At 51.0% G+C, this 27,161-nt stretch overlaps 1 protein-coding gene and 3 non-coding genes across 4 annotated transcripts; all 4 read left to right on the top strand.

Annotated features, from left to right (window-relative positions):
• The first annotated feature begins 1,269 nt into the window (after window positions 1-1,269).
• Rpl3 (ribosomal protein L3) lies at window positions 1,270-6,224 on the top strand. Its single transcript, XM_052160960.1, has 10 exons — window positions 1,270-1,330; window positions 2,365-2,557; window positions 3,208-3,376; window positions 3,879-4,014; window positions 4,215-4,401; window positions 4,607-4,767; window positions 5,229-5,330; window positions 5,599-5,694; window positions 5,904-6,023; window positions 6,111-6,224. The coding sequence occupies exons 1-10, from the start codon at window positions 1,328-1,330 to the stop codon at window positions 6,153-6,155; spliced, it is 1,212 nt and encodes a 403-aa protein (XP_052016920.1). The 5' UTR covers window positions 1,270-1,327; the 3' UTR covers window positions 6,156-6,224.
• LOC127668318 (small nucleolar RNA SNORD43) lies at window positions 1,743-1,806 on the top strand. Its single transcript, XR_007974086.1, has one exon. It is a non-coding gene; the product is annotated as a small nucleolar RNA SNORD43 (small nucleolar RNA).
• On the top strand, window positions 3,824-3,878 carry LOC127668274 (small nucleolar RNA U82P). Its single transcript, XR_007974049.1, has one exon. It is a non-coding gene; the product is annotated as a small nucleolar RNA U82P (small nucleolar RNA).
• LOC127668271 (small nucleolar RNA U83B) lies at window positions 5,433-5,526 on the top strand. The gene has a single exon (XR_007974046.1). It is a non-coding gene; the product is annotated as a small nucleolar RNA U83B (small nucleolar RNA).
• Window positions 6,225-27,161: the final 20,937 nt, after the last annotated feature.

The raw sequence follows: 27,161 nt of genomic DNA, 5'->3' as shown, positions 1-27,161 counted from the left end.
ACATTTAACATGAATGACTCATTGGATGGGTCCAGATAAGGAGCCTATTTCAAGTCAACAGCCTCTTACCCATGGCAGCTCACAACTGTCTGTAACTCCAAGCTCTGACAGCCTCACACAGACATGTGTGCAGGCAAAACGCTGATGCACATAAAATAAAAACAGATAAATGTAAAAGAAAAAAGGAAGGGCTGGAGAGATGGCTCAGCAGACACTCATTGACTGCTCTTCCAGAGGTTCTGAGTTCAATTTTCAGCAACCACATGGTGGCTCACAACCATCTGTAATGGGATCTGATGCTCTCTTCTGGTGTGTCTGAGGACAGCAACAATGTACTCACGCAGATTAATCTTTTTTTTTTTTTTAATTTTTGGTTTTTCGAGACAGGGTTTCTCTGTCCTGGAACTCACTCTGTAGACCAGGCTGGCCTCGAACTCAGAAATCTGCCTGCCTCTGCCTCCCAGAGTGCTGGGATTACAGGCGTGCACCACCACCACCCGGCTTCTTTTTTACTTTTAAGAAAGCCATGTTGATGTGCTAAAAATAAATTCATTAAAATTCTTAATCTGGAGAGATGGTTCAGTGGTTAAGAAAACTTGTTGCTTTAGTTCACAGCATTAACCACGGTCCAGGGAGATCTGACACTCTTGACTTCCGAAAATGCCAGGCACGGACATGGCGTACAAAAGTACACACAGGGTAAACACACACGTTTGTAAAATTGAAAGTTAAGAGCAAAATATGAACAGGACATGGCATCTGGAGACTGAAATGGCAGAGACAGGACTTGAGGGAGATGGGCCCAAAATCATGGTGTATTAAAGGCAAGTCATGGTCACATCAAAAAAACTGGTTAGGCAAAAAGCAGTTCCAGTCAGCCTTTCTATCTTAAGAGCTCGCGAGAGCAACGCAGTCAGTTGTATGACACTAAGCCTGCTTCAATGCCGTTGTTTCGTTGCTGTGTGGGACCGAAGAGACTAACACTGTGTGATTCCGTACTAGAGGTGATAGGAAGCGCAATACCTCCATTTGCCTTCATTATCATCAAATTTGGCTGCTACAGAACGCCGTAGATTCATTACATTCTAAACTTAAACGTCTCCGAGGCGTTTCACTAAGTTTGAACCCAACCACTCCCCGTACTGACTCTATTTGTCAATCCCGAGTGGGCGGGAAAACGTATGTAAAATGAGGTTCAACGCGTGCCCTTCGACCCGACGTCCATGCGTCAGCACGTTCGTACGCTCAGGAGGCGGAGCCATCATTTGGCTTTATATAGCCTGCACCAGCGCCTGGTCGATCTCTAGCGGCGGCGTGTGGCGGCGAGATGGTACGTTTACGCATGCTGCTTTTTCTCTGGTTTTCCGCGGGCCTGGTTGGATTCGCCTCCCGTCAGCGCCATCCGGCCTCACAAATACTAAGGGGATGTTCTAGGGGGGGGTCAATGTACGGGCCGCGACCATCCCTAAATCCAGGAACCTTAACGGGCTGAACAGAGAACGTGCTTTCGACAGGCCTGGGCCTGGGTGGGAGCCATTTGGTGGAGTGCAATCCCAAGGGACTCAATAAATGGGCTATTTTGTGGTTAATTTCGAGGTTAGAACCCATGATCAGACTGATAGGGATTCGTGGAGTTCTAAAGAATGGCGTTGGCTAAAATTGAAGCATTTTTCAAATCTGGTCGAAAACTTTGGCAGTGTGGTTCCGAGAAAGGAAGGTGGATCTCTGTAGTTCCCAGAAGCCACAGATGATGAACACTTTGACGGGCGGGCAGAAACTCTGTGCTGATTGTCAAGTTCTGATTTGGCTTTGGGAGTTTTGAGGCCTACTTGTTTTAAATTTTTATGATATGCAAGTACACTGTAACCCTCTTCAGACACACCAGAAGAGGGCACCAGAACACATTGCAGATGGCTGGGAACCGCCATGTGTGTGGGATTTCAACTGGGCCATCATTCCAGCCCTAAAGAGCTATATGCTCTTCCTGGGTTTTTGTTTGCTTTTCGAGACAGGGTTTCTCTGTTTAGCCCTGGCTGCCATGGAACTCTCTGTAGACCAGGCTGGCCCTCAACTCAAGAAGTCCGCCTGCCCCTGCCTCTCAGAGTGCTGGGCTTAAAGGCCGCCCGATTTGTAATAGCTTTAGTATGTCATACTGTCATTTAGGTGTGACTCCAGAAAACTTGCCCAAGGAACTTTTAGTATGACTTTGCTGTTTGTTTGCATGGACACTATAAAAGCATTAAGCTGAAATATTATTACACTGTGCTTACTGGAAAAATTTTTTGCAAAAGTGGAATCCTTGGCCTTAGGGGTAAGAGATGTGAAGATTGAGAGCAATGCTAATGATCTCTCACTTTACCTCAGTCTCACAGGAAATTCTCAGCTCCCAGGCATGGGTCCTTGGGCTTCTTGCCTCGAAAACGCAGCAGCCGGCATCGTGGGAAGGTGAAGAGTTTCCCCAAGGATGACCCTTCCAAGCCTGTGCACCTCACAGCCTTTCTGGGCTACAAGGCTGGCATGACCCACATCGTCCGGGAAGTTGACAGGCCAGGATCGAGTATGTACAGCACTTGTCCAACTGGGGCAGTGGGCAATTTTGCAAAGAAGCACAACAGAAGACCTCCATCCTGGGGTGCTTTGTGCTATGCCTCACCTAAGGTGGCAGTGTCCACTCTTAACAGTGACCCTAAGAAAGAGAGTGCCATGACCTAGGAAAGATTAAACCAGAGATTCTAGTACTGTGCAAAGTTCTGTTTGTGAAGTTGGTCCTTTCCATGTGGAGATCATTTCCATGTGGGGATTGATCCTTTCTGGGGATCAATCAATCAATCCCAGGCCCTCTGAAAGGGAAGGGGATCTATTAAAGGCTCAAGAAAGAAATCTCTTCAACTTTGAGTTGGCCTCTCTAGACACAGTTAACAATTGCCTTTCTGACACTGAAACCAGGCTAGTGATACAGCTGCTTTTGAGACAGTCTGGAATGAAGCACATGGCGTTTTGCTGATACTCTCACCCAGCATAGTCTGGTAGTAGCAGTGTTGCAGAGTAAGTGCAGGCTGGGTTTGTGACACCTAGAACTTTCAGCTCAGCTCAACTGCAGTTGGAGATCCCAGAGATGTGAAGGGCAGAGATGGAAGGTCCAGGATTTACACTTGTATGTGCCGAGGTATTTGCTCCCACTGATGCTTATGCCTGTTGTCTTCACAGAGGTGAACAAGAAAGAAGTTGTGGAGGCTGTGACCATTGTGGAAACCCCACCCATGGTGGTCGTGGGCATTGTGGGATATGTTGAAACCCCACGAGGCCTCCGGACCTTCAAGACTGTATTTGCTGAGCATATCAGTGATGAGTGTAAAAGGCGATTCTATAAGAACTGGTAAGCTTGAGAATGTGGGAGGCTCCCCTGAGTTAAGGGAAACGATGAACTGGGGCTCACAGTGAATGTATTTGATCAAAAGTTTTTGAGGTTGTCATTAGCTGAAGTTAGTGTACCTTTGCCAATGAAGTGGCAAGGGAGCTGGGAAAATCTTAGATGCTGGCCTTGTATGTACAAGATAAGTCCCCTGCTTCTAATCTGTTTCCCTGACTTATACTACTGTGAGATGTGACCCCAGATGAGGGAAGTTCGGCTACCCTGGAGCAAGAATTGTGCATTGTTGACATTTATGACTTATATTAACCTGTGGACCTCTGCTCAGCTCCGCTCGGCTCTGCCCGATGAGCTTCATCCAGGCTCCGCTTGCCGGTGGAAAAGGCTCCTTAGAAGCCGGCAATGAGCCCCATCCCCAAATGGTGCCAGTCTGCCTTCCTCTCACCCACTGCAAGGGTGATGAAGGCCTGCACCCGGCCCCTCCCCCAACTGTGCTCTGCTCCTGAAGGCACAAATCTAAGAAGAAGGCTTTCACCAAGTACTGTAAGAAATGGCAGGATGACACAGGCAAGAAGCAGCTGGAGAAGGACTTCAACAGCATGAAGAAGTACTGCCAGGTCATCCGCATCATTGCCCACACTCAGGTAAGCACAGGGACCTTAGGGTGTGAGGCTCTAATGTTTTGGTCATTTTGCAGGCATTTTGACCTGAAGGTGTTAGAGACATTCCTGGCCTCTTCCTTATTGACCAGCAGAGGGCACTGTGACACTAAACAGGGCTAGTTCGATGGGAGCCATTTAATATAGCTCATGACAGTCCACTGACTTGATCCATCTGCTTCTAGATGCGCCTGCTCCCTCTGCGCCAGAAGAAGGCGCACCTGATGGAGATCCAGGTGAACGGAGGCACTGTGGCTGAGAAGCTCGATTGGGCCCGGGAGAGGCTGGAGCAGCAGGTGCCTGTGAACCAGGTGTTTGGGCAAGATGAGATGATTGACGTCATCGGTGTGACTAAAGGCAAAGGATACAAAGGTAAGGGTTGCCGCCATTTCGATGGGTAAGACCCTGGAATGTTACAACTATTTAGGCAGACACCCATCTAGTCTGACTTAAAAATGTGGGGTAGGAATTGAATTCTGATACTCAGATTTATGTTAGATAATCAGTGTCTTTCGTACTCATAGGGAAGGGACACGGCCACCCAACCCCCCTTAAAAGAGTAAATGTTCCTTTCCAGGGGTGACCAGTCGTTGGCATACAAAGAAACTGCCCCGAAAGACCCATCGAGGTCTGCGCAAGGTTGCCTGTATTGGAGCCTGGCACCCTGCCCGTGTAGCCTTCTCTGTGGCTCGAGCTGGGCAGAAAGGCTACCATCACCGAACAGAGATTAACAAGAAGGTAAGGGGAGCCTGCAGATGGCAGAGGGTCTCAGGTCCACAGAACAAGATAGTCCTAGGAATACATAGATACAAGACATTGCCAAGTTTAATGACCTAAACCTTTGGGAAATTTTTTGAAATGATCAATTTATAAGCAGTTATGCTTTATATAGCACAGGCTGGCTTGGAGTTGTGGCAGTCCTGTATCTGGATTACAGGCACGAGTTGCTACCATACATAGCAGATTTAGTTATTCATGCAGTTCTTGGTAACAGGAACCTCTTACCTTCAGGGTCCCAAGGGGACTGGGACTATCTGACTTGTAAATCCAGCAAATAGCAGTGTTCTTACTCTGGGCCACGACCTGGGAAAACACAACTATAGGACTCCTACTTGATGCTGGTCTGGGCAGTTGTTTCTACCTGACTTTGGGTGCTGGTTCTTAAAACTGCCTTCTCAGTTGACTTCTGTGTTCTTCAGATTTACAAGATTGGTCAAGGCTACCTCATCAAGGATGGTAAACTGATCAAGAACAATGCATCTACTGACTATGACCTGTCTGACAAGAGCATCAACCCACTGGTGAGTACTGGCAGCTGACCCCTAGAATATGTCTGGGACAGAACTTGCCATGCAGGCCATGCACAGCAACTAGGTGGGGTTGGTGAAAGATGTCCAAGATCAGCTGTTCTGTGATGAGGCTCTGGAATGTGCGCTGGGCACAGCGCCCGAGTGAGACTGAGGAATTGTTCCCTGTTGCCTTCCTTCTGAGAACAGCCCGGCTGATCTTGGTTGGCTCTATGACACAACTAACTAGCCTTGCTGACCAATAGTTCTCTGAATTCCCTAGGGTGGCTTTGTCCATTATGGTGAGGTGACCAATGACTTCATCATGCTCAAAGGCTGTGTGGTGGGAACCAAGAAGCGAGTCCTTACTCTTCGCAAGGTGAGAAGATCCTGGGCTCTGACCAGATCTGGGGCGGTGGATCTCAGGCCTGAGCTGTAGGGAAGTTGGCCTGTTTCTGGTATTAATCCTGGAAGAGGAGGGGAATTCTGCATGAACCTGTTACCCATTCTGTTCATGTCTGTGGTGGTGGTTGGAGCTGGGATTGGAATGCTGGCTGTCAGTCACTGACCATTCTTTTTGGCCCACAGTCCTTGCTGGTCCAGACCAAACGTCGGGCTCTGGAGAAGATTGACCTGAAGTTCATTGACACCACCTCCAAGTTTGGCCATGGTCGTTTCCAGACCATGGAAGAGAAGAAAGCCTTCATGGTAAGGACCTACCTGGGCTGGGGCACCTGCTGCCTGGTTTTGTCTTGGCTATGTGCAGGAATAATGTTTCTGCTGTTTCTCCTCCAGGGACCACTCAAGAAAGATCGCATTGCCAAGGAGGAAGGTGCTTGATTCCAGGATCACTTTGCACAGCTGTCTGGGTCCCCTCAATAAAATATTTCTATATAAATATAAACATAATATACACTGGTTTTCTTGCATTTCCTTAGCATCATTGGCCAGCCTGGTGGCATTGGGTGTTCATACACTAAGGAATGAAGAGCCTAGTGAGCAGCATTTGAGTTGTTGAAATGGGTTTCCAATGCCTAAAAGCTACTAAAGGGTAATATGTCCCTAATTTCTGTCACAGGTCTGTACATAGCTTGGGTGACATCAGCCAGGGGTCTCTTGGTTCCTTAGGCAGTACTGATGAGGCCTTAGGCCTGCTAAAAAATCTACAAAAGGTTTGGTATGATCCACCTAGTAGTTGGCTTGTTTGTTCTAGTACTTTGTTACCATACACAAAGGTTTACTGTACCAACCCTGCTCAGAAAAGCTGGATTGGGCTCTGAGGCTCTAATGGGATCTTGCATCCAGTCCAGATAGCATGAGCTGGGGGATGGTCCTGCAGCCTGGAATTGCTGCTAGATTAGGTGGCTGCCAGGCTTCAGAGCAACAAAGCTGTTTATAGATTGGTATTGGCTTCCATGGTATGGTATAGCATTGTTTGCATGAGATGGGAGGCTGCCCATGAGCTTCCTGGCCTTTCCATTGAGAATAGTGGGACCTAAGTGTTTGGCAATTTAGGCTGTACTTTAGGCCTGGGCCACCAGGTGGTGGGTGAAGCACATGGCTGAAAACCCAGCTGTGTTCTGGAATTAATTGTCCTTGCCATTCTGAAGAGATCTCAGGCCTGGGCTCCTTTAGGAACCTATTAGGACCGAAGGAAGCATTAGCCCCAGGCAGTCTATGCTGTGCATGGCTTTGTCTCTAAGTGGAGCAACGTTCTCAAGGTTAGGATCACAAATGTGAAGATCATCCTGTGCTTGAGAGTCCTTAGAGGGTAGCCTTTTCCCCAAACTGACTACCAGCAGGCTTGTTTATGCTCTTGCTACAGGTGAGGTGACCTTTTCAGACTAGATGTAGCCTTGGTTCTACACCAGGTGGGTCTTAAGAATTTAAGCCTATATATGGAGCTCTCTGCATATGTGTTTAATATACACTTCACCATGTGTATGGCTGCAGACAGGAAAGAAAGCGTGGTACCTGGAGCTGTGAGCCACCTTGTGGGTAATAGGGACCTCATCTTCAGCCTCAGCATCTGAGGGCTGGTCCTAGTCCAAGATGGCAGACCCAAGATGATACCAGGCTAGTCTTTAGAGGCTGGTGCTCACTGTATACCATTGCTGGAGTACTGGGGAAATGAGTAGCTGACCTGAAGCTGCTTCTCAGGAACTTGTGTGGAGAGGCAGATAAGTGTCCAGATAACAGGCCAGTGGCTGCCCAATGATGGAGCTGCTTGGGCCTGAGCAAAATATACTTCAGGTGAAGCTCTTGGCCTTTCCTCAAAAAGGCTCTGGACAGACCTCTTAGGCTCTGGACTCAGCTCCTCAAGGGTTACCTGCAGGTTCCCTTGAGCAGCTTGGTGCACAGTAGGTGCTTAAATTTTATGAAGTACAGCGTCTGTACTGGGGTGGGAGGCACCAGCGTTTCTCCAGGTTGCTGGATTGCAGTGGCTGGACCGTCGCCTGGAAGGTGTGTCTCCCGTGCCTGTGGCTTGTTCCCTTCAGACTTTCCTCTCACCAGAACCCCTAGACAGGCCTCTGGAATCCTGTGGAGACAAAAGGAGTCTCATTCCAATCTTGAAAAACAAAAATACCTGCTGAGAATCTGAGCAAGTGAGGACAGGGAAGTGGTGGCAGAGTTGCCACTGCCTTAAAAGGAGTGACAGCCACTGTCTACCACACACCGGGGACTGCCCAAGGAGGCGGCCCTGCCACCTGGGCTCACCTCAAAGTGCTATCACCTGGGTCCTGGTGACAGTCTTGCTGGAGTAGCAATAGCCCCAGGCTGCCTCCTTCCCTAATACTGCAGGAAACCTCATTCTGCCAGTTCTCAGCAAGCAGCTACTTGTCTGAAGCTTTGCAGTCCCTCTACCACCCTTCCCTCTACTGAGGACCAGCTTCTCTCTCTGGTCTAGCCTGAGATCTTCACACCATCAGAATCCTTAGGGCTGCTCCTTGAAATGGGTTCATCACTACCTAGTGATACAGAGGCAAACAGGTGCAAAGCTGAGGATGGGAGAGGAATAGTGTGATAAAAAGTACACGGTGGCCAGCTGTGGGGTGGGCACCGCTGGGCTGAGCCATGCTAGGAGCAGCTATAGAGCCTGGCTGCTGTGGTGGGGGAGGGGAGATCGCAAGCCCGGTGAGCACCTCCTGTGCATCACATCTCTGGCTGGGTGGGCTTCAGTCCTTACAGCTGTTTGCAGTTCACAGGCTGAGGCCTGCTTCCGAGCAGATGTGATCCTGACAGCCCATAGAAGGAATCTGAAGCAGAGAGGGGCTCGTTCCTTGGTGTCAGGGAGCTGAAGGCAGATGCCACCTCAGGAAGCTAAGCTAAGCACCTGACTACTATGTCCACTGCCCACAACAAGCAGGGCCACTGAGGCTCCAGGAGGGATAGAGGGGTGTGGTTCCCAGTAGTACTACAGTCCCTCGAATCCCTCTGTCCTCCCTCCCCAACCCTAAGCTCATCCATGGGCTATGCTTCTTTCAAAAATGGGGGTGATGAAGTACTTATCTTCCCCACAGGCAAGAGGAGTCAGATATGACAGTGAGTCCCCAAGCAGCGGTTCCAGGTCACTGGCTTCATGTGATTATGGAGAAGTGGCCCTGACTCCCTCTCCCCTCTTGAATTCTGCTCAGCCTGGCAGAGTCAAAGGCTATGATAAGGTGCTAAAGATAGCCAAAGCAGCCACTTCCCCGTCCCTCCGGCCACCAGCCTGGCCAGCACCCAGCCTGGGACATGATGCGGGATACTAGGTGACAGTAGCTGCCCTGTGCTTCAGCAGGTTTAATCTGTCATTCCACAGTGACATCCAAACAGAGGGGCCGGAGTCCCCATGTGCACACCATATGTGCTTTGATGCTGACCCCACCCACCTTTCTCCACTTCAGAACAGCACCACTAACGCGTGTTAAAGAGCCAAGTCAGCCACCCATTCCTCCATGGCAGGCCTGGACCCTTCTGCCAGGGAGCTGCTGCTTCCCAGCTCACCACCGACCTCAGTCTTTGGGTCTTGCCCTGGGGAATTCCAGCAGCCGGAGCCAATTGAAAATGGCAGAGCAGTTAGGTAGATGCTGTTCTTTTTGTTTGTTTGTTTGCTTTTTGTTTTGTTTTGTTTTTCTGAGACGGTGTTTCTCTATTCTGAAACTTGCTCTGTAGACCAGGGTGGCCTCTGCCTTCTGAGTGCTGGGGTAGGTGTTATTTCTAGAGGCCAAGGTCCAGGACATAGAGCAGGGAGTGGGAGGAGTCAGACCCAGGCTCGGCTGTCTCTTCCCTTTGTTACTCTTTTGCTCTAAGACAAGGCCCTCCTGGCTGAAAGGCCTTCCATGGTTCACATTTTTCATATGTCAACAACATTTATGAAGCATCTACTACTACGTGTTGGGCTCATGGCCTGCCCCTTAGCCTCAATCCAGGTCTCTAAATACTTGCTGGATGTCTGAACAGTCATGTAAGGAGGTGACTTGGTATCATTTTTTCTGGTCTGTAGAAGAAGGGCTGTGAGGACCAAGCTAATGCACCCAGTGAGGCCGAATGAACAGCTATGCTGGGCTTTGTACCCCAAAGACTTTTACTTTCAGGTGGGGTTACCCAGGCTGGCCTGGATCTCACTATGTAGCCCAGACTAACCCTGAATCCTGATCCTTCTGTGTCAGCTTCCCAAATGCTAGGGAATTCTAGGCATGTACCACCATGCCCAGCTACAACCCAGATCTTTTGATTTGATTCACAAAACTAGAGGCAGCACTCAGCAGTCTTAGGCAGGGCTAGCCCAGGCCCTCCACTGGGTAAAATAAGATTCAATGAAATGAGTTCTGTGCAATCTGGAAGCTCTGACACAGAACCGCCTTCCCATCTTTCCTGAACACTGTACTCTGGTCCCAGCAGCCTGAAGCTCCCTTAGTGTCTTCTATAGCTTGTACCTGCTGCTTGTCCCGTCCTGTGTGGCCTCCACCTGTAGGCTGGGCATGTCTCAGAGCAATTTGTGCAGGCACAGAGTAGGTACTCAGATACAGAGTCAAATGAAGGTCCTACTGTGTGTTTTATCAGCCTGGATGAGCTAGGTTTTTGTTGTGGTTGTGTTGTTGCTGGGTTCTGTTTGCTTGAGATAGTCATGTAGCCCAAATGAGCTTTGAAGCCCTTATGTAGCTGAGGAATACCTAGAACTTCTGATCCTCTACCACAAGCAGAGAACCAACTATTGCAAGTTTGTGCATTGTAGCATGCCCCCTCCTACCTCAGGTGCACACACACACACACACACACACACAAATAATAATAATAACAACAATAATAAAAATAAACAGCTTGACAGTAGGCAGAAAGCCAGGGGTGAGAACTAGGAGTCACCACCTCCCTGCCCAGATCCAGACTCCGCATCTCAGTCCACACAGGGCCTTCTTCCAAACCAGGATGAGCTGGACGACGGGGAAATCCCTGCCTGGCAGGCCACGCCTGGCTCATGTCTCACACTGTCCCATTTACTTTTCACGTCTGGGGAGGCAGAGGACCCCGATCTCTCAGCAGAGAGCAACGCCCAGTCTCTCTTGGGCTCGTGCACCTGGGGAGGGAAGCAAGAGCCCACGCCCTACAGTCTGGCACCCAAGCTGTTCCCTCCTCCACACTGGGAAGGGGGCTGCCCTGCTGACCCCTTCGTGGTCTCTCCCCTTGAAGCCTGCGAGAATGCTCACTGCCCCAGAGTCACCAGAGGGCTTTTGCTCTCTGGGCTCCTTCACTTGTGTGACCCCTGTGTCTGTGTCACCACACTTGCCGATGTTGGCTCAGGGTCCCAGCCACACACCACCTCCTGGAGTTAGGGCCAGCTGCCCGATGGCTTTTGTACCCTCCTCCCCAAAAGTCCACTGAAAGACCTGTAGACTGGGGTGTGCAGAAGGAAACTGATATTGTTCCTGCCCTAAGCTATGGCACGCTAACTGCGCCTCAGGGCCTTTGTGCAAGAAAGGGGCACGTCCACCCCCTAGGCTGCTCCTGCACTCTGCCCTGTGCTCCCCCATTGCTAGCACCTGCCTCCACCCTGCCCAGTAACACCCTGCTGTCCTATAAGGCAGGACCCCCTGTTTTGGTCACCATCATCCAAGCTTTGAGAGACATGGGGGTGGAAAAAGAAGCCGTTGGGAGTGCGTGAGAGAAGGGAAAGTGCCCGCCGCCGCTGCAGCGACTTCCTCAAAGCAAAATTAGGAAAAGATGAACTGAAAATGGCTTGGACAGCAGAGTGCTCTCCAAACCCCTCCTGGGAGACGGGTGGGGGTGTGGATGGCTGCTGTGTCTTGGGACAGGCCCGTGTGTCTCTCTCTCTGTCTTCTTCTTCTTCTTCTTCTTCTTCTTCTTCTTCTTCTTCTTCTTCTTCTTCTTCTTCTTCTTCTTCTTCTTCTTTTTTTTGTTTGTTTTTGGTTTTTTGGATTTCTTTTTTCAAGACAGGGTTTCTCTGTGTAGCCCTGGCTGTCCTGGAACTCACTCTGTAGACCAGGCTGGCTTCGAACTCAGAAATCTGCCTGCCTCTGCCTCCCGAATACTGGGATTAAAGGCGTGTGCCACCACCACCCAGCTAGGCCTGTGTCCCAAGGGGAGACACCTGTGTCTCAGGGGGACAGACCTGTGTCTCAGGAGGAGAGGCCTGTGTCTTCGGGGAACAGACCTGTGTCTCAAGAGGAGAGGCCTGTGTCTTTGGAGGACAGGCCTGCGTCTCAGGAGGACAGGCCTGTGTCTCAGGGGGACAAACCCAAAGAGGAGAGGCCTGTGTCTCAGGGGGACAGGCCTGTGTCTTAGGAGGACAGACCTGTGTCTCAGGAGAATAGGCCTACATCTCAGTGTCTGTGTGACTGGGGGCAGTAGGTGTTGTCTCTGCAATAATGGGCATCTGGACCTTGGAGGAGAGGGTTAAACTAAGTCATCCCAAGCTCAGAAGCCCTGAGACTTACAGAACTATGGGGTTTGTTTCTTCTGTCCTTCATTCCCCTAAAAGGCCCCATTTTGACAGGCAGTGGTGGTGCACACCTTTAATCCCAGCAGTTGAGAGGCAGAGGCAGGCAGATTTCTGAGTTCAAGGCCAGCCTGCTCTACAGAGTGACTTCCAGGACAGCCAGGGCTATACAGAGAAATCCTGTCTCAAAAAACCAAAAAAATAAAAAAATAAAAATTTAAAAGGCCTCATGTCCAGCTCTGGTACCTACTGTGTGACCTTGAGCGAGTGACTGAAACCCTGGACCTTGTCTCAGGCCCAATATAAAGCCCATCAGACTGAGCTCCAGATGGCTCCAGGCATACCCCACCCCCACCCCCAGGGAAGGCAGAGGTGCTGTATACTGAGCCTAGTGCTCCTGAGAGATCCCAGGTGAGACTCCAGAGGGCCACAGGGATCTGGTCGGCGGGGGAGGAGAGAGAGGGACCCCAGGAATAGGCGGAGGGAACTAGGGAGGGACAGTAAGCCTCCAGCCGCAGGGGACTTAGGCATGAGCAGCCACAGGAGGGAGCTTGGGCTTCATCCTGGGGCAGCAAGGAGCCATGGGAGGGTGAGGCATGAGGCCTTCCTAGAGGAGGGGCTCTGAAGGGTCGGTAAGAGAATGGTGGGTTGGGTTTGAGGCACACTTCTGTCAAACTGCCGCGCTTGGAAGGTGGAACAGGAGAGCAGATCAACATCATAAGGAGTTCGAGTCCAGTCCGGGCTATGTGAGAGCCTGCCCCAAAATAAAGAGAGAGATGGCTAAATAAATTAAGCAGTTGAGAGAGAGAGAGAGAGAGAGAGAGAGAGAGAGAGAGAGGACATAGCTAACAAAACAAACAAAAAACAAACTGTTAGCATGGTGGCACACATGGTGGCACACTGGCACACTTTGGGCAAACGGCTGCCCCAGTTCCCATCTGCACTCTGCACTGCCAGGGGCTCACTGAGTTGTTTATGGTTTGTTTTGTTTTGTTTGTTTTTAAACTTTTTTTTTTTTAATTTTTTTTTGGTTTTTCGAGACAGGGTTTCTCTGTGTAGCCCTGGCTGTCCTGGAACTCACTCTGTAGACCAGGCTGGCCTCGAACTCGGAAATCCGCCTGCCTCTGCCTTGATTAAAGGCTGCAGTACCTTTATTTTTATGAATGTGGATGTTTGGCCTTTCTGTATGTCTGTTCACCATAGACGTCCCTGGTTTCTGAAGAGACCAGAAGAAGGAACTGGGTCCTCTGGAACTGGAGTTACAGATGCTTATGAGCCTTCGTGTGGGAATTAACCCCACGTCCTGTGGAAGAGCAGCCAGTGCTCTTAGCCATCTCTGCCCCTCTCCCAGTTTTAACGTTGTATAGTCAGGGGTAGGGAGAATTGGAGTCTTCCAGAGAGTGAGTCAGATTCTGAATTTAGCCAGAGACCCTGCCTTCCGGCCTGTCTCAGTTTTCCCTCTGCATCAGCCCAGGGTGAGGCAGTCAGGATAATAATGGTGGATTGTCAGAAACCATGTAGCCTCGGGGGCCAGATGCCAGGGATTGTTTTCCATTCATAGGAGGGTGGGCCTTTCCTGCCAGGAGAAAATTCCAGGGGAAAGATCCTGCCACCCCCAGTGACCACACACCCTCCGCCAACCCTTTGGCATCTGCTCTCTCCTCTTCTGCATCTCTCCTGGCCTCTCAGGTGAGGAGGAGAGGCCTCCAGCACCCTGGGTTTGCTCACAAATGCCCTGTTTCTTTCCTGTCCCATCCTGTTTGAAGCCCAGGCTCAAGGCACTGACTGGCCTGATGTTCCCAACCTGCACATGCCTTTGTCTTACTACAGCACACTAGTCTGCACGGCAGGGGCTCCAGGCTGGAGCACAGGGGATTAGGATTGGGATGGTTTCAGTTACTAAGGGCCTTGCGTTCCAAATTCCAGCCCCCCAAATCCTTGTCTGAGCTTCTAGACTTTTGTGTGTGTGTGTGTGTGTGTGTGTGTGTTTGTTTTTTTTGAGACAGGGTTTCTCTGTGTAGCCCTGGCTGTCCTGGAACTCACTCTGTAGACCAGGCTGGCCTCGAACTCAGAAATCCACCTGCTTCTGCCTCCCAAGTGCTGGGATTACAGGTGTGCGCCACCACTGCCCAGCTTGGTTGGAAGAACTTGGCTCAGTGGTTAAGAAGACTGTTGCTCTTCCATAGGACCCTGGTTCGACTCCAAGTACTCACATGGTAGCCCACATCTGTCTGTGACTCCAGTTCCAGGGGATCTGATGCCTTCTGGATTCTGCAGGCACTGTATGCACACACCGCACAGACATACATACAGGCAAAACACCCATGCACATAAAATAGAAACAGATTAATTAAAAAAGACAATTTCTGCAAAGGCATTGCTGTTCTGCAGCCACACTGAAAGCAGGGGAGGGACGATGGTGGCTGTGATGGCGACAAGCCAGGCACAGTAGTACAGGCATTGGTGACAACTTGGGTGCAGCGGCTGTTGTCTGCACCTATCACACCTGGACCAGACCCAGGAAGGGGACTGACAAGGACAAGAGACCAGAAGGGAATCTCTCACAAGTTCAGCCATGAGTTCTCTCCCTTGGGACCTTCTTCTTCCTCCTTCTCTTCCTTCCTTCCTTTCTTTCTTTTTACATTTATTTTTCTTACACAAGTGTTTGCCTGCCTGTATATATGCACAGTTTGTTGTGCTGGTGCCCGAGGAAGCCAGACGTAGGCATCAGACATCCTGGGACTGGAGCTGCAGATGGTTGGGGGTTACCATGTGGATGCTGGGAACAAAACCTGGGGAAACAGCCATCACTTTTAACCCCTGAGCCATCAGTTCTTGAGCCCCTTTCTTTCCATTTTTTATTTTTTGTTTAATTTTTGTTTCATTCTGAGATAGAATCTCACTATGTAGTCCTGAGTGTCCTGAAACACGCCCCTCCCCACACACACACTCTGTGTGCCCTGGCTGTCCTGGAACTGGCTGACCAGGCTAACCTCAAACTCAGAAATCTGCCTGCCTCTGCTTCCCAAGTGCTGGGATTACAGGCATGCGCCCCTGAAACTTGATATGTAAACCAGACTGGCCTTGAACCTACAGAGATGAAAGCTTTGCAGTCCTATGCCCGGACCCTTCTGGCCTCTGCATGTAGACTGGCTGAGCATTCTAGATCCCTCTTGTAGACATCTCTGAATAAGTGGGGTCCCAGGCACAGCCGGGGGTAGGGGTAGTCCTTGTCCCATTGAGGACAAGGGCAACCAGAACTTTCTGGGCTCAGCCAAGAGTTTTCCCATGGGCCTCATAGTAATCAGCCCTTTTGGGGGTTACCCTCTCCCTGGTTGCTGGTGTATTATTACAGACCGACACCCACATCTTGCCTGCCTCTTGCTGGGGTTGTGATCTCCTTCCTCTGCTGCATTCCACACTGACTTCTTTACCCCGTACAATGTCCCAAGTGTCCCCCTGCTCTGGGGGTGGTGGTGCTCCCATCCCTCTTGGCCCCACACGGCAGCTCTACACAGGGCTGTGGGAGCCGGAATTTGGAAGACTCCTGGCACATGCTTACTGTTGTGTCCTGCCAGCCTGCCGGGGCGCCTCCTCTGACTCCTGGCCAGGAATTTCTCTTCATTGCTCCCCACAAACCCTGGGGCAAGAGGTTGCAGTGAGAAGGGATAGGCAGAGGCTAGATGTGGGGATGGAAGAAGGGAAGAGGGAAGCTAGGCCTGGAGCTACTTGGCAGGAGGGTTGGAGAGAGACAGTTTCTGACCCTGTCCCCCCACCCTTCCCTCGTGGCCCACAGGCCTTCCATGGGCACAAATGACCACAGCTTGAGTCTTCTGTATCCTCCTACGGAAGCCATGGCTCACCCATCCTATGCGTTATTGAGCATTTACATTCTGGGCCTGCACTGGGATATAAACTTGACAGACAGAGAGAAATCCTGTCTACACGGGGTCACCTTCCATGGCTAGGACACCCATGTTGGGGGAAGTGAGGCAAAAAGCACTTAATGGGAAGCTATAGTCAGTGGGTGCTTCATGGGGGAAGATGAGACCAGAGAAGGCTCCTTGCCAAGGAAATGAAAAATGAGGGTTAGGAAGGAGACACAGTGCCTGGACCAGTCCCAGAGAAGGCACAGATCAAGCAGAGACCGGAGGCTGGGAAGGTTAGGTTGGGCAGAATTCAGTGGTTAGGTTTTGTTTTTTAATTTAATGTATATGCATGCTTTTCCTTCATGTCTGTCTGTCTGTGCCTCATGTGCATGCTGGTGCCAATAGAGGCCAGAAGAGGGCGCTAGGTCCCCTAGAACTGCAGTTGCGGATGCCTTGAAGATGCGATGTGGGTGTTAACCACTGAGCAATCTGTCCAGATCCCTTTTTTAAATTTAGAAAGATTCAGGGGCTACTAGGTGGAGGATGGGCTGAAGAAGATTGGGAGGGGAACAGGGTGCAGATGACAAAGGATGGAGGTCTCTAGAGAGCGAGCTGCTCTCAGCCCTGCTGTGACAGGGCTGTGCCTACTCATGGCTGATCCCTGGTGGGAGGTAGGATCCCAGGTTTGTAGCATTTGCCACTTACTGTGGGGTAAATACAGCACAGTAGCTCAGTGTGGTTCCCCACACCTGTAATCCCAGCACACAGGAAGTAGAACCAAGAGGATCAGGGGTTCAAGGCCAGTTCTGGACTACAGGAGACCCAGTGACCCAGTTGGGGAGCGGGAGGGGGGGGAGTTTATCTAAAAAAGTCCAAACATGGTGGCATACATCTTTAATCCCAGCACTTGGGAGGCAGAAACAGGAGAATCTCTGTCTGAGGCTTGCCGGTCTACATAGCAAATAGAGCCTGCTAAGGCTTCATAGTGAGACCTTGTCTTAAAAAAGAAAGCCCAAAATTAGCTGGGTGTGGAGGTGTGCACCTTTATAGCAAGTTCCAGGCCAACCAGGGCTACACAGAGAAACCCTGTCTTGAAAAACCAAATTCACCAAACAAACAAACAAAAAAAACTAGCCTGAAGTTTGAAAGTGTATTGTGGGGCTGGAGAGATGGCTCAGTGGTTAAGAGCACTGGCTGCTCTTCTGAAGGTCCTGAGTTCAATTCCCAGCAACCACACCATGGCTCACAACCATCTGTAATGGGATCAGATGCCCTCTTCTGGTGTGTCAAAAACAGTATGGTCATATAATCAAATAAATAAATCTTTTTTTGGGGGGGGGTTGGATTTGTTTTTTCGAGACAGGGTTTCTCTGTGTAGCCCTGGCTGTCCTGGAACTCACTCTGTACACCAGGCTGGCCTCAAACTCAGAAATCTGCCTGCCTCTGCCTCCCAGAGTGCTGGGATTACAGGCGTGCGCCACCACCACCCAGCTAATAAATCTTTTTTTAAAAAAAGAAAAGTGTATTTTGATCACCACTCAGCAGTGACAGAACGTCTGGAGAGGTGAAGGTCTGAAATAATTTTATTTTATTAAAGTTTTTGTTGGGGGCTGGAGAGATGGCTCAGCGGGTAAGAGCACTGACTGCTTTTCCAGAGGTCCTGAGTTCAAATCCCAGCAACCACATGGTGTCTCACAACCATCCTAAATGAGATTTGATGCCCCCTCTCCTGGAGTGTCTGAAGACAGCTACGGTCTACTTACGTATAATAATAAATACATCTTTTTTTAAAAAAAAGATTTTTGTTGGGCTGGCGAGATGGCTCAGCGGTTAAGAGCACTGACTGCTCTTCCGAAGGTCCAAGTTCAAATCCCAGCAACCACATGGTGACTCAACCATCTGTAATGAGATCTGATGGCCTCTTCTTGTGTATCTGAAGACAGCTGCACTGTACTTACATATAATAATAAATAAATCTTAAAAAAAAAGATTTTGTTGTTTTTGGTATTTATATGTTTGGGTGTTTTGTCTGTAAGTCTATGTACCACATGCATGCAGTGGCCATGCATGCAGTGACTATGGAGCCCAGAAGGGGGCGCTGTACTGGAGTTACAGCAGGTTGTTTGCAACCCTTTTTTTGTTTTGTTTTGTTTTTTGGATTTCTATATACAGACAGGGTTTCTCTGTATAGCCCTGGCTGTCCTGTCCTGGAACTCACTCTGTAGACCAGGCTGGCCTCGAACTCAGAAATCCGCCTGACTCTGCCTCCCAGGGTGCTGGGATTACAGGCGTGCGCCACCACAGACCGGCTGTTGGCAACCTTTTGAGTGCTAGAATTAAACCTGGCTCCTCCAGACAGGCAGGTGATACTCGGAACTGCTGAGCCATCTCTCCAGCCCCCGGGACTGCATTTTACAGCTGGAGAGGCACGTCCAGGCTCCACCGGGGTTCCATGAGTGCGAGAGAAAGTAGACCTCTGAGGGGCGTCGTCCCAGGGTGCGGGCCTGCAAGCCTTGCTAGGAGACTGGCTTCTTACCTGGGCCTGCCTCTTATTTGCTGTGCAACCCGGAACACCTTCCCCACCCTGCAGGCCTCGGGTTCTCGAGGCACGTGGCTGGCTTAGCCCCGACTGGGGTTGGTGATGCGGCTTTCTTTCTTTCTTTTCTTTTCTTTTTTTTTTTACTGCTGATGTGTTTGCAGACACACAGTTGGCTTTGCCTCAGCTTGCTCAGTCCTCCAGCTGTGCGAATGAGGTCACCACTGGGGAGACAGTGACTTCAGGTGGGGTTTACCCTGCTTCAGGCTCTTTGGGCTGAGTGCCAGGAACACTTCTTCCTGCGAGCCTTCAGGGGCTGGTCTCCTTTGTAGCCACCTCTCAGTAGGTTGTTTGGATGGGTGTAGGGTTCATGTTCTGGGGACAAACAGACCTTCCCAAGCAGACCTGGAGCACCTAGAGGTCAGGGTAGGGCAGGCGTGGACCCTGTCCTCACGGCTGGACAGCTGTGTGGCCTTGTACAAGTCACTTTCACTCTCTGGTGAAAGCGGTAGAGAAGGCTCTGGGCTCTTCCTGGTGAGAGGAGACAGGACGCCTGAGCCTGATCCAGAGCACGTGGCTCCGGAGCTTGAAGCAATGAGAAACGATTCCATCAATATCGAGGATAACCCCAGGGTGACTGGACCGTGATAGCTCCAGACGCCACCGCCACCCATGCTGGGATGAAGCCAGTCCTGGGCCCACTAGCCTCCCGCCACTTCTCTGAAGCTGTACTTGGGGCAAGAAACTATGGCTTCCTTTTTTTCATTCTTTTTCTTTCCTTCCTTTCTTCTTCCCACCCTTCCCCTCTTCTGTTTCTGTTTCTGTCTGCGTGTCTCTTTGTGTCTCTATCCCTCTCTCTTTCTTTGTCGTTTTCTTTTCTAAAGATTTATTCATTGTATGCATATGAGTACACTGTAGCTGTGCAGATGGTTGGGAGCATCATGTGGTTGCTGGGAATTGAACTCAGAACCTCTGCTTGCTCCCGCCCCGCTCACTCCAGCCCAAAGATTTATTTATTGTTATATGTAAGTGCACTGTAGCTGTCTTCCGACACACTAGACAAGGTCGTCAGATCTCATTACAGATGGTTGTGAGCCACCACGTGGTTGCTGCGAATTGAACTCAGGATCTTCAGAAGAGCAGTCGGTGCTCTTACCTGCTGAGGAGCCATCTCTCTAGACTGACTCTCTCTCTCTCTCTCTCTTTCTCTCCCCCTCCTTTTCTTTTCATTCTTCCAGACAGGGTTTCTCTATATATCCCTGGCTGTCCTGAAACTTGCCCTGAAGCCCAAACTGTCCTCAAATTCACAGAGATCCACCTGTCTCTGCTCCCCGAGTGCTGTGTAACCAAAGGCTGTGCCTGTCAGAACTGTAACCTCCTAGCCGGGTGGTGGTGGCGCACGCCTGTAATCCCAGCACTTGGGAGGCAGAGGCAGGCAGATTTCTGAGTTCAAGGCCAGCCTGGTCTACAGAGTGAGTTCAAGGACAGCCAAGGCTACACAGAGAAACCCTGTCTCGAAAAAACCAAATCCAAACAACAACAACAACAACGAAAAAAAACAACAAAAAACAACTGTAACCTCCTAATGGCTGGCACTGCTCTTTGCCTACTGCTTGAGTTAAACCACACGGGCCACCAGTACAGAACATGATCTCTCACCCAGTGGGGATGGAGAAGTATGTATACCCTGGCGGCCTCTCCCGTGAAGGTCAACAGAAAAGTTGGGGCTTCTGGTGAGAGAACCAGAGTGGATGCCCATGGGGCAGGGGTGCCTTCGGTCCATCCTAGTGCTGTCTCTGGGGGAAGAAGCGACAGGGACCAGTTGTTCAGGCAGGTGGAGTTAAAAATCCAATCACCAGTCTTGATTCTTCTTGTCCCTCCCTACGTCACCCAGCAAGAAATCCAAAATCCCAGCTACACACGCTTCCTGTTGTAGGGTGAGCAGACCCCAGGGCATTATCAGCCAGCTGTAGGCGGGAGTGGACAGGACTGAGCACAGGATGCGCAGGATGGGGGCAGGAGCGCTGGGTGCTGGGGGCACCAGTGCTGGGGTTGGTTCTGGGTGCTATGTGCTCCGGGGAGCTGCATCTGCATTGGATGCTGGAAGGACCTGCTTGTGGGGAGGTTCTGGGCAGCTGCTAAGTGCAGACTTGCTCTTCTACGAGGCAGTCTGATCTGACACTAAGACTGCTTAACGGATGTGAGAAGGGTTGAGGCTCTCTGCTGGAAGGATATCCCAGGAGGCAAGAGTAAATGCGCAGACTCTAGGAACACACTGGAAGGAGTGGCTACGTCATGATGAGCACTAGTTAGCCATGAGAGCAGAGGGAGCCTAGAGGGGGACGGGGCTTGATGGCTTGCTCAGAGGGCCTTGGTCACCTGTGGAGCCCTTATCCTCTGGCAGCACGGCCCAAGTCCCTCAGGGCAGGTCAGTGCTGCATCTTCCCAGGTGTCACAGATCCTAAGTGGAACCGTATCTGCATCCTGGCCAGACTTGGCATCTGTTTCATGGGCGGATAGCTAGGCATGCCTGTCCTGGCTGGCTTGACAAACCGGCCCCGCCTTCCAGCTAAGCTCCCTTAGATCCACTCTCTCCCCTTACTGCTCCGAAAGCCTTCCACCCCTGCACTGAGCTGTTCCCCACAGGAGGTGGAAAGAGCGTGGGCTGGGGATTCACACTGTTGACCTGGGCTAGATCTCAGCTGCTTCCTTTCTGGGTGGCCTTGGCAAGGGCTCCCCTTCCTGAGTCACACTCCTGGTCTGTAAAACAGAGGTATGCACACGTGGGCTGGGCTGCAGGGTCGCCAGTGGCCAATGAGGCAAGAGGTACAGGGGAGCCAGGCCTGAGCTGACGAGCGAGCGAGCGAGAGGTGGTACCCAGCCGGGTGGGAGGTGGGAGAAGGCGCGAATTGGGGGGTCTAGGGTTTCTGGCAGTCTGCACGCCCTGCTGCAGGCCATTTTCCTTCTTTGACCTTTGCTTGTTTCCCAGATATGGCATCGCTGCCCTTTGGGGTCAGAAACCAAAAGATGGATGTTTGGACTTGTGGGGCCCCACCTGGGAAGGGGAGGATGTGGGGAGGTGTTGGAGGCCGGAGGCAGCGGCCGCTCAAAGTGTCTGCCGCAGACAATGGGCACTGTGTGCAGGGCACGGGTGGGGCGCTAGGGGGGCAGAGTGACACTCTGGCAGGAATGTGCCAGGCCTGTCTGGGAATGTCAGTGCATGACTCCCCCTTGCTGGTGCCCCCGTGGTGTGGCAGGCTCCCTCAGCTGGCAGCCCAGGCACTCAGAACTCTGTGGGTCAGAGATCAGAGCCTGGAACAGGGGAAGAGAAATTGAGGATGGAGAGGGTGTGGCAAGCCTTCAAGGTGCCCCCACACACACAAACCTTTGTGCCTGGGAGGAATAATGGGGAGGGGCATCGGATTTGGTGTGCCACTGACTGGGTGGGGCACTTCAGTGATATTCTAACCATCTTCTGGGACTCAGTTTGCCTACCTGTTCAAATGATCTCTGACCACTCTAGGGTGCTTCAGGAGCCGAAGCACCTCCTCAATAGATCTTGCTCCCTATGGACTGGTAATTTTGCCTGCCATGATCACCGTTTGTCCCAGGAGGGCTCATGAAAGGAGTGAGAACAGGTTGCCTGAAGGCATTTTGTCTTATTTCCAGAGGCCTGCTATCAGCTGCTTTCCCACAGGCCCCACAGGGCCCTGGGAGGTAGGTTCCCAGGGCAGATGGGTGGGCAGAGAGGGTCTTTCTGCTGTTTGCCTGTGCTCTCCTGACTGCCACACTGTAGTTCTCTCTGTTTGGCTGTCTCCCTTCTTCCCCCAGGCCCTGCCTAAGCTGTCTTCCCCCAGAACCTTGGTGTTTTTCATACCCGGACTTGAGGTCTGTGCTTTCTGACTCCTCCCCAAGCACCATGCTAGACTGTTTTCACGCTCATCATCTATAGAAGGGGAAACTGAGGCCCACGGACGTGATGGGAGCCGCAGGTTCCACCGCTGGAGATGTTAAGGATTTGAGCCCTTGTCTTTGGCACTCCTGTGCCTGGACCTTGATCTGGTTGTCACAGTCAGAAAAGCTTAGCTCAGGTAAACTCCCTGGAGGGCAGGTGATGGCAAACACCCAGCTCCTGCCAGCCCAAGGGCTCTGTCAGGGCCTCCATTTGTTCTTTAAGACTTTTTTCTTCTTCTCCTCTCCAGAGCAGCTGGAATAAAGGGGTTGGGCTGTCTGAGCCTGTTTGCCTAAAGCCACTTTTTAGGGTCAGGGAGTTCAGTCAGGGCCTGGAGCCTCTGGGACAGTCCCCATCTACATAAGCGTCTCTCTTGCTGTCAGGGGAGCAGACACTAGCCTGTCCGGGATTCCCCAGCCGGTTGGTTCAGAGATTGTCTCATGAGCCCCCCCAGGTGGCCCAGGACTACTGGATGATGTCATGGGTCTTTCCCACACCTGACTCACTGTGGCTCACAGACTAGCCCTGTGCCACCTCTGGGGGAATGGGACAAGCCTGCCTGAAGGTGTGTGTGTGTGCTGGGCTGACCCGGGCTCTGCTGGTTCAGGCTCTACTGGAGGTGCCCCGACTGGTGTGGCCTAGGGAATTCCTGTCCCTCTCTTGGCCTCAGGTCATCTGTGGTTCCCCATACCCCACACCCCTTCCCCACCTCCTAGACACTCTAACTAGGACTGTGGCTGAATCCAAGCCAAGGAAAGAGGATGACCCTGTCTGTCTCCTCCAGGCCCCACCCCCCTGACGAATATGGATTGGCCTAGGTGAGGAAGTTAACTCAGTTTTTTGACCTGGGGAAAAGGCCATTTTGTCGTCTCTAAGGCTTAGAAATGATCTTGACTGCTAATCTCAGAAGAGAGTGGGTTGCCAGATACTGGGGTCTGGGGATTGTCATTGAGAACAGGTTCCGGACATCCCCTCGGCAGATACTGTCTTCAGTCTTTCTCTGATTCTCAAAGCCTTAGGGCTGGAGAGAGGGCTTAGCAGTTATGAGCTCTGGCTGGTTTTCCAGAGGGCCCTGTTGGAGTCACAGTACCCATAGAGGCTAAGGAACATCTGTAACTTCAGTTCCAGGGAATCTGACACCCTCTTCTGGCCTCCAAGGGTGTCGAACCCACATGGTGAAGAGAAATACATTCAGACAAGACACACACACACACACAATTAGTGGGCAGCAGTGGTGCATGCCTTTAATCCCAGCACTCAGGAAGCAGAGGCAGGCAGATCTCTGAGGCTGAGGCCAGCCTGGCCTACAGAATGAATTCTAAAATATCCAGGGCTACACAGAGAAATCCTGTCTCAAAAACAAACAAACAACCAAACGACCATGTAAATAAATAAATAATAAAAATTTGAATATAATAACTCTTTAAACAAACAAACAAATTCTTAAAGCTTCCCATGTCTTTATTTTGTAGATGTAGAAGCTGAGGTTCAAAGGGGAGGAAAGAGTCACTAAAGGTCACACAACTCTCATGTGTGGTCTGACTTACAGCCAGAGCTCCTGTTCTCAGTAGGGTTTTCTGCACTGGTTTAGACCCCTCAGTTCCCTTTGGCATCCACCCTACTCTCACCTCCCACCCTGTCCCTTTTAAAGCAGCAGGGGTTTGGGGAGAGGTAGGAGGGGTAGAGAGGCAGAGCCGGTCTCTCTCCCTCCCTCCTGTGCCATGCGACCAGCACCAGCGGAGGAGTAGCCGCCACACCCCCCTCTGTGTCCCCAGCAACACACTGGTTAAGCCTTCCAGCCCACTGCTCTGCCTTTGTAAATCTTTAAACAGCTTGATGATTAATTAGTTACTCTGAACCAGGGGTCACTTGAGAGCACCTGGTGCCTGAGGCCCAGGGTACCCTGTCCCCTGTACCCCAGACCTCAACAAGCCCCCAACCACAAAGTGAGTAAGAGATACGCAGGCATGTCTTGCCAGATGCACAGACAGATATACAGACATGGCCCGTCCAGAAACATGGGCCTGGCCAGTGTTCTGAGCATCAGCACCGTCCACTGTAATCATTCCTCGTAGCTCAGTTGGAAAAGGTACTTTCCAGCAAGCCAGACAACCTAACCCTGGGACCCAAAGGTAAAAACAGAAAAAGGAGCCGGGCAGTGGTGGTGCATGCCTTTAATCCCAGCACTTGGAAGGCAGAGGCAGGCGGATTTCTGAGTTTGAGATCAGCCTGGTCTACAAACTGAGTTCCAGGACAGCCAGGGCTACACAGAGAAACCCTGTCTGGAAAACAAACAAACAAACAAACAAACAAACAAACAAACAAAACCAGAAAGAGAAAACGGGTTTCCATAGGGTTATCCTCTGATCTCCTTCCAGCAGCCATTGGAGCCTCTCTCTCTCTCTCTCTCTCTCACACACACACACAAAGTAAATAAATAAAAAGTCAAGATGTATTTTTACAAATTTCAAATGAGAGCTAGCAAGATACTATATGTTATGAAATATAATATGGGCCCGTGGGCCCCAGGGGTGCCTGGCCAGCCCATGCCAAGGTGCCCCTGAGAAATCACACCATGTAACAAATCTGGTATAAAGGAGGTTTATTTGGGGGAAGAGAGGGGCGTGAGGGCCTGGATAAGAGGTGGAGGCAGACAGAGGGGAGCAGAGCCATGAAGGCAGAGAAAGGGGGACAAAGAAGGACAGAAGTGTGTGTGGGAGAGACTGGCAGGGAGCACGTGGGAACAGAGGGAGAGAAAAAGACAGAGTGACTTGGGGTGGCCCGCACCTGGATGCAGGTAACGATGGCAGGAAGTGATGTAAGCTGGCGATGACATAAGCCGTTACTAAGTCCCTGGGAAGAACCTAACCTAGCGGAATTGCCTATAAATCAATACTGTGACCTCAAAACCAGGAAGGTGGAGGCAGAAGATCAGGAGTTCAAGGGCACACACATTCTGCTACATAAGGAGTTTGAGGGAGTCCGGCCTGCATGAGGCCACGATCAACCAACCAACCAACCAACCAACCAAAACTCTACCACCAAGCTGGGCATAATCGCAGCCCTCAGGAGGCAAAGGCAGGCAGACTTTTGTAAGCACCAGGCTAGCCAGAACTACACCAGTGAAAACTATCTCAAACAAAACAAAATGAAACAAACAAAGCCACCTAACCCTCAAGCAAGCAACCCCGCCCCCCCCCCAAGAAAAAGATAAAAAATTCAAATGAGGAGCTCAAGCCTGTAATCCTAGCACTTGGTAGACTGAGGCAGGAGAATTACTGGGAATATAAGGCCACTCTGGGCTACAGAGTGAGACCCTCTTAATACAAAGAAAGGAAATGTAAACAAGGGGACCTAGGTCTGGGGAGAGTATTTGCTTCTAGGGTGTATGGCCACCAGTGTGAGCCCCGAGCCCCGGCAGAGCAAAAGAAAAAAGTCCCCAGAGGCTTTCACGCCATGCACAGAAAAAGCGCCTCTCCAGCCTGTGAAGTGGGCTGAGTAGGGTCCCCCAGGTTCCTACCTGCCTCAGAATGTGACCTTATTAGGAGGAGGGTTGTTCACTAATTAGAGGGAGGATCTCAAAATGAGGTCATCCTGGAATGGGAGGGGCAGAAGTCCAGACAGAGCTCTTCTGAGAGGAAGGAGTGGGCTACTTGGAAAGCAACTGAAGGGGAGGAACTCACTTGGACAGAGGCAAAGACTAGAGGCCGGTGGCATCAGGAGTAGGAAGAGGCCGAATGCTTCTTGAAGTCCTTGGGTACAGACTTGTTACTGGCAGGTTTGGGACTTCCAGTGTGCAGCGCTATGGCAGTGGATGTTGGGTGTCTGAGCTTCAGTTTGTGGTTACAGAGGACACCGTGTGCACAGTCCATCACCCAGTCCTTTCTAGCGGGCTCTTCCTCTGCTAGTCTACACAGCTGCTGTGTTTGGGTTTTGTTTGTTTGTTTTTGGTGTATGTGTGAGTGTGCATGTGCACACATGTGCTTATACTTGTGGATATCAGAAGCCAACCTCCACTGTAATCCTTCAGACACAAATTTGCAGAAATCCCTCTATGCCGGCTCCCCCAAGAGCTAGGATCATAGACATGTACCGCCACACCTGGCCTAGCTGCGGTGTCTTCTCACTTAGGGTATGTGAATGGAAACAGAGGATGCAGAATAGGGGCCGTGGAACCTTGGGGGTCTTTCTTGGGAGCTCTGACATGGGCTGATAGGGTACCCTGCCCAGTCTAGTCTCCTCTTGCTCCATCGCCTTGGGGCTGCATTCTAGCTGAGGTACCAGGGCAGTGGGGCTTCTGTAGCCACACACAATGGTCCTTCTGTGCATGGCACAAAAGAAAATATGAATGGAAAGGGTAGGGGTGAGGGCAGAGGAAACAAGGCCGCCTGTACTAGAATAGAGCTTAGGCGTTGGCGGAGGTCTGGGGTCCAGAATTGGGCGTGAGGCTCTGTGCTAGACATTAGTTGACTGCTTTGGGGTCACCTCCGCTCTCACCGTGGTGATTTCGAATAAACCCTTCCCCAAATATTTAATCCTGATGCTGATGCTG

This window comes from Apodemus sylvaticus, chromosome 17, assembly GCF_947179515.1.
Source record: "Apodemus sylvaticus chromosome 17, mApoSyl1.1, whole genome shotgun sequence".
Lineage (NCBI taxonomy): Eukaryota > Metazoa > Chordata > Mammalia > Rodentia > Muridae > Apodemus > Apodemus sylvaticus.
Note: the sequence above shows the minus strand (reverse complement) of the source record. Positions and strands in the feature narration are given on the sequence as shown.